This window comes from Palaemon carinicauda, chromosome 19 (genome assembly GCF_036898095.1).
Source record: "Palaemon carinicauda isolate YSFRI2023 chromosome 19, ASM3689809v2, whole genome shotgun sequence".
Lineage (NCBI taxonomy): Eukaryota > Metazoa > Arthropoda > Malacostraca > Decapoda > Palaemonidae > Palaemon > Palaemon carinicauda.
This window is the reverse complement of record NC_090743.1, coordinates 22,610,151-22,617,568: the sequence shown is the minus strand read 5'-3', so window position 1 is coordinate 22,617,568 and position 7,418 is coordinate 22,610,151. Positions and strand designations below refer to the sequence as shown.

Here is a 7,418-nt window from a genome sequence, read left to right as displayed (position 1 = left end):
CCTACATCAGTGCCGAAGAGAAGAAATTGCCTGGGCATAAGCCAATGAAGGATTGGTTGACGTTTGCCCTATGTGCCAACACTAGCGGGGACTTTAAAGTCAAGCCCTTACTGGTTTACCATTCAGGGAACCCTAGGGCCTTTAAAGCACACAACGTCGATAAGGATCAGCTTCATGTTTTCTGGCGATCCAACTCGAAGGCCTGGGTCACTAGGCAATTCTTTGTGCAATGGGTTAACCAAGTTTTCGGCCCTTCCGTGAAGAAGTATCTTCATGAACAGAAATTACCTTTAAAGTGCCTGCTATGCCTTGACAATGCACCCGCTCACCCCCCCGGACTTGAAGATGATATCTTCGATGAATTCAAGTTCATAAAGATGCTGTATCTTCCACCGAATACCACCTCTATCCTCCAGTCCATGGACCAGCAAGTCATCTCTAATTTTAAGAAGCTGTACACCAAGCACTTATTTAAGCAGTGCTTTAATGTCACGCAAAGCACCAACTTAACTTTGCGTGAATTTTGGAGGGGCCACTTCAACATCGTGCACTGCTTGAAGATCATAGATCAGGCTTGGGTGGGATTAACTCGACGGACCCTCAATTCTGCCTGGAAGAAGCTGTGGCCTGATTCAGTTTCTCCCCAAGATTTTGAGGGTTTTGACCCCGAACCTGATCCCGTGGTTGGTGCAGCGGAAGCCGTAGAGGAAATCGTCTCCCTTGGTACGTCCATGGGTCTGGAGGTCGACGCAGATGACGTTACGGAACTCGTCGCCGAACATCACGACGAACTTACCACGGATGAGCTCAAGGAACTCCATGCTATGTCGGAGCACATGAGTGATGACAAGGAAGGGAGCGAGGAGGTAGAACATGTGTTAGGTTCGGCGCATATAAAAGAAGTGTTAGGAAAATATCAAGACGTGGTCGACTTCATCGACAAATACCATCCAAAGAAATTGCAGGTTTGTCGTGTAGTTTCTCAATTCGATGATGTTTGCCTAACTCACTTTCGAAACATTCTGAAAAGCCGTACCAAGCAATTATCTATCGATAATTTCTTTAAAAAAACTGCGAAGCGAACTCGTGATGAAGAGGATGTAAGTGATTCGAAGAAAACGGCAAAGAGTGAAGCGGAAGAAAGTGAAACAAAGAAAACGGAAAAGAGTGAAGCGAAAGAAATTCAGTCAATTTTAAGTGTAGAGAGTGAAAGTGATTAAAATTACGTAATCATCAAAAAGAAAAAAAGAAAATGTAAAAAAAAAATATAAAATATAAAAATAAAAAAAATAAGCTAAGTTATGTTAAAGTTCACTTAGTGTAAGTTAGAATAAGTTACGGTAGTGTACGTTTATCGTAGTTAACCTCTCTACCTCCTCGCCGCCCGTCTGTCTCCTCTCTGCGTAGCAAGACTAACAACACCTGCGCTGGAGTTTCTAAGGTAAAGTGACGCTAAAAAACCCGTTTCTTATTTATCATTTTTTGCTAATTCTTCTTATTTACATGTCTATTCTTCTTATTTACATGTCTATTATCTAATTTAGTGTTCATTATTCTCATGGGAAATTATGTGATGTAGTTTATTAAGAAGTTACCATATGTTTTTGGGCTCAACCACGGATTAATCCTATTTCAATGTATTCTTATGGGAAAATTCGTTTCGACATCCGAACATTTTCTACATCCGAAGTTGGTTCTGGAACGGATTAAATTCGTATGTAGAGGTTTCACTGTGTGTATATATATATATATATATATACATGCACATGCATATTTGTATATATCCAGTGTACATACACATATCTTATATGATTCCAATAAACATACGTACATTATATGTATAAACATTAAGCATTTAGAGTTCTTATGATATAGTTTAACTAAAGAGAGAGAGAGAGAGAGAGAGAGAGAGAGAGAGAGTGTTTTGTATGTCTCAAAGACTTTTCAGTCCATCCGCAGGGACTCCATTGTGTAGAGGGATTCATTTTAAGCATTTAGTTTTTTCTTATGATCTTGTCTAACATATGCTTAAACTCATTTACTGTGTTACTGTTTACTGTATCTGCTGGAAGTCTCTTCCATGCACTTGCTATTTTCTAAGTAAAGAATTACCACATTGAGTGGCGGTGTATCTTTTTAAGAGAGAGAGAGAGAGAGAGAGAGAGAGAGAGAGAGAGAGAGAGAGAGAATGACTTTTTAGTCCATCAGCATAGACTCCATTTGCTCTTCAGTAGAGAGATTCATTTTAAACATTTAGTTTTTATGATCTTGTCTAACTTATTCTTGAACTTGTTTACAATGTTACCGTTTACTACTTCAGTTGGAAGTCTATTCTATGTAAAAGAAATTACTACAAAGAGTGGTGTTGTATCTTTTCAAAAGAGAGAGAGAGAGAGAGAGAGAGAGAGAGAGAGAGAGAGAGAGAGGAGAGAGAGAGAGAGAGAGAGAGAGAGAGTGAGAGAGAGGAGAGAGAGAGAGAGAGAGAGAGAGAGAGAGAGAGAGAGAGAGAGCAGAGGAGAGAGAGAGAGAGAGAGAGGAGAGAGAGAGAGTTACAAGGATTTTGGATGTCTCAATGACTTTTTAGTCCATCCACAGAGACTCCATTTGCTCTTGGGTAGAGCAATTCATTCTAAGCATTTAGAGAGTTCTTAGGATCTCATCTAACTTATTCTTGAACTCGTTAACAATGTTACTGTTTACTACTTCTACTGGAAGTCTATCTTATGTAATTGATATTTTCTATGTAAAAGAAATTGCCATATTGAGTGGTGTTGTATCTTTTCAATTGAGTGAGTGAGTGAGAGAGAGAGAGAGAGAGAGAGAGAGAGAGAGAGAGAGAGAGAGAGAGAGAGAGAGGAGAGAGAGGAGAGAGAGAGAGAGAGAGAGATATTATACTTACACTAAGTATATTTCTTGATCGTAGATATCTGTAGATTTGTGTGGGTTCTGAAATAAAAATGACAAAAAGTTAGTTTTTAAATATATTCCTCATTTAAAGTTTCAAAAAGCTTTAAGAAGTAAAAAACATTTATCATTAAATGACTGCCCTCTATACAAAAGAAATTTCAAGCTGATTTTTAACTTGCAGTATGCACTCTTATACCACGTTGTATACATCTATAATGCATCCTTATTACCTTTAATGTACCTGACTTTTCCCAATGTTATCCAAGCAAATACTCATATAATTCAACTAAGTTTTTTTTAGCCTATCAAGCTGCAAACAACGTACTATAAATAATAATCATCATCTCCTCCTACACCTATTGACGCAAAGGACCTCGGTTAGATTTCGCCAGTCCTCTCTGTCTTGAGCTCTTAATCAATACTTCTCCATTCAACATCTACTTCATGCTTTATAGTCCTAAACCATGTAGGCCTGAGTCTTCCAATTCCTCTAGTGCCTTGTGGAGCCCAGTTAAACGTTTGGTGAACTAATCTCTCTTGGGGAGTGTGAAGAGCATGCCCAAACCATCAGGATCTCATCCACTTATGGTACTCGAGTAATCTCTCTTATAGTCTCATTTCTAATCCTGTCCTGCCATTTAACTCCTAATATCCTTCTGAGGGCTTTATTCTCAAATCTACTAAATCTACTGGAGATTGTTCCAGTGTCATACCATGACCACGTCCATAGAGTAATATCAATCTCACTAAATTGATATATAGTCTGATTTTTATATGAAATTTTAGGCGATTTGATTTCAAAATTTTACTTAACCTAACCATGGTCTGATTTGCTTTTTCCAATCTTTCACTAAACCCTAATTCTAAAGTCCCTGTATTGGAGATCATAGTTCCTAAATACTTGAATGATTCTACATCATTAATTCTTTCTCCTTCCAATGATATTTCATCAATAAAAATAGTTATTTAATGTGGCATTATCCAAAGGCCTTCACAGCTACTTCTGAAGACTAACATATTAAGATCAACAGCTCGCCTTTGTATGCAAAGAGGAGCGGGGGCCTATAAATATTGACATAAATATCTTGTAAAAAAAGCTGTTAGTTTAGTCCATCCTGTAAAATTTAGCAATATTATAATGTTTACAATATTAAATGCTTGTTTATTAATACAAAAATGATTTGAAGCAAGGGAAACACAAGACATTTTTACCAATAGATGAAAGGATAAAAACAAAAGCATATGTTAATTCTATTTTCAATTACACTGCACAAATCTGGATTCAAAATCTTACTGAAGTGAGCAGCAAACTAACAATCAAGTATATACTTTGCCATGGAGTACAACCTATTTTGTAGCTTTGCATACTACAAGTATACTACTGTATATTTGTCCCCTCAAATATACAAATTTAACATTTGACTATTTAGAACAAAAGACTGTCATTAATATTCATGTCTGAATTACATAATGAAACCATAAGTCAGCCCTCAAATAAATTAGGATACAGTGATACTTGGAACTCGTGATTCCAAAAGGCTACATACACAAACCACACAGAACCTTTAACCTGTATCCTAGATGATGTTAAAATTGTTTTGGAGAATGTTGTTGTGTTGTATGTATTAAGATATAGCATAACAGGTTTTGCAAAATAACCTAAATAAATAACATGCTCCTGATTCTGTAGGATAATTCCAGGTCCTGATTACAATTAATAAATTTATTTCTACTTGTTTCAAACACCAAGCTACTGGAATTTTGTTGTGCAAATATAAATCGTATTGTGTTCAGCTGTGATAGTTAGGCTACTGAATGTTAAGTGAAAATTATCTTGTTTGGATGCCACTAAAAACGTATTTAAAGACCAAGAAATGGTGACGTTCCTACTGTTTCCGACTACAAAGGCACTTTTATTCTAGAAAAGAAAAATTTAGTCATGGAAAACAGTCCTTTTCATCAATCACTAACTGTAACACAAGAGAGACCATCAAACTGTAGTGGAAAACACCAAATTCACGCCTCCAAATAATAAGATAAAACAATTACCCCGGTGCAGTACTAGTATTAGGTTAAAGTAAGGACACAGCATCCTTACTTGGATTAAGTGAGGAACCTTAGGTTAGGTCGTATTCCTGTTTGTTTCCCTGATGAAATATGGCTCGGTACGCATGAAAATGCATCCCAAAGCGTAAATGGCAGCCAGGTCCTATTACTAATGGTAAGTGAAAAATAAGCTGTTCATTTGTAAAAAGTTATATATGTGAATGAGATTTGGTATGAGGAGCCTCAAGATGATATGAATACATGCATTGCTGTATATACAGATGGTGTTAGTGTTAATATTTACCAACAATTCAATATAAAACTGTGCCTAAAATCACTTATTTTATATAAGAGGAAGAGGATTGTTGCAGACAGTGGGCAACACCTTTAGCAAGACAGGTTATTCTGATAATATCAAATATTATTGTCATACATCTTGAAAAGTCCTGTATTCACTTCCATCGTAAATATGAGATTAAACCATTCCAATCCTAAACATCAGAGGAGACCTAGAAAACACATTAATGGTACCTTAAGGTCAGCTAAGATAGAATAAAGGGAGACATTTTCCAATAACCTCTCCAAGTTAGCATGTAGTTAGGCTAGATTACAGTTTACACTTATTCTCTTAGTAAATTTAAAGGATTGGGACATTGAAATAACATTTATCTACATAATTTTGTCTGTCTGTTTCAAAAAAAAAAAAAAAAAAAAAAAGCACTGGGTGTACGTGTGATAGCGGCCACCTGTACGTATGACGACGACTGACTAAGAATATGACAGTGTAAGAGGGGTCGCAGGGGAGCGTTAGCACCCCTGGTTAGGTAAGTAGGTAAGCACACAGCTTGTAGGTCAAGTTTGGCGAAGTTTAGGTTAGTTGGCGTCCATTTTTTATTCACATGGGAGGAACTAGCCGCTGATATACAAAGGCTACAGAATCTAACCTTCATTTCTATGGGAAATTAATAGTTTCAGAAACGGACATCATGGAGAACAAGGTGAATGGAGGACAAGCGGGAATTTAAGTTTTTGGGCAAAGGAAAACATCAAAGGAGTAAAATACGGCGATGCAACCTAACTTGGCCACATAAACATATCCTAACCTAGGATGCTGGGTTCTTCTCAATTACCAAGGGGTTTAGCACTTGAAATCAAACTACCTATAAGATCCCTCCTTTATGATTTTGCCTATAATCTCATATTACTCCAAAAACCCTTCAATACACCATTTCTATGATTAAGCTAGGCCTATTACCCACATAATTTTCAGGAAAAAAAGTTACATATGGTAAATTGAAAACATTTGGGATGTATGTATGAAAGGGGCCACCTGTATGTATGACGACAGCTGACTAAGAATACGGTCCTCGTTAGGTAAAGACATGGCTTGTAGTATAGGTTATGGGTGTATGTATGATAGCGGCCACTTGTATATATGATGACGGCTGACTAAGAATATGACAGTGTAAGGGGGGGGGGTCGCAAGGGGACGTTAGCAACCCCCGTTAGGCAAGTAGGTAAGGACACGGCTTGTAGTATAGGTTACGGGGGTTAAGTTTAGGTTAGTTGGTGTCCTTATTTTATGCACGCTGGAAGAACTGGCTGCTGATATATAAAGGCTCCAAAAATTCAAAATCTTTCTTAGGCTTAAATAACAAGAAATCAACTTTTAACTACATTTACACAAAAAAGGAGCATAGGAGTCTAGATAAGAATATGATTATGTAAATAACAACACCAAAGTGATATACATGAGCAGTAATACGATATATGCCACCACAATATAATAATTTAGCTTAAATAGGGTAAGGCTTCAATAAATGAAGCTTGTATGTTGACATTTACATAAATACTTAGGCTAGCCTGTCCAACAATAAATAGGTTAAACTACCACCAGATTGTTTATTGATTATTAACATGATAGCGCCCCATGACATTTTCCATTTTCCTAATTTTCCAAGAAATCTGAACTCGGAGAGTTACTAAGGTTAAGTACCCCAACACCAGCTATGAACTTACTTTCAAAGGCTTGTAGAAACAGTTCATGATCGGCCTGAACCTCAGTGACGGGTTTGTCGAGCCCCATCCCATCTTTCTTTTTTTGGGGCATCGTAAACGGTCTTGATAGTATTTCACATTGAAAGAAAACAGGTGTTAATTTATGTTGAAAAATTTAGTCGGGATTTTTGGGCTTTGTTTACCGCTCAATCCAGGAACTGCTAAACTCTCTTGATTCCACTCGACACGATTAGATCTGGGAATTTTGATTGTGAGTCTTTCGTCGATATGAAAATCAGATCTCAATGGTTCTATATTTCTTGAATATAAATTTAAATATGTCAAATATATCATAATTATGTTCATATAATACTAACATCCATTCATTTTCATACTATAAGAACACAGACACCTTATAAAATCCATGAGGCTCCACTATCGTATAGTACAGTATATGAAAATCAGAT

The 7,418-nt window shown here is 36.8% G+C and overlaps 1 protein-coding gene across 4 annotated transcripts in view; it reads right to left on the bottom strand.

The window, feature by feature from the left end:
- The window catches only part of Su(z)12 (Polycomb protein Su(z)12), a 134,140-nt gene extending 126,938 nt beyond the window's left edge, over positions 1-7,202 (bottom strand). For 2 of the 4 annotated variants that reach the window (XM_068393291.1, XM_068393293.1), the window contains exons 1-2: positions 6,973-7,202; positions 2,900-2,946 (exon numbers count right to left, since the gene is read on the bottom strand). In XM_068393291.1, the coding sequence (XP_068249392.1) occupies positions 2,900-2,946; positions 6,973-7,063 (138 nt within the window). In that variant the 5' untranslated portion in view covers positions 7,064-7,202. The remainder of the gene's footprint in view (positions 1-2,899; positions 2,947-6,972) is intronic. The other 2 variants (XM_068393290.1, XM_068393292.1) reach the window with 1 other exon arrangement.
- Between the last annotated feature and the right edge of the window lie 216 nt (positions 7,203-7,418).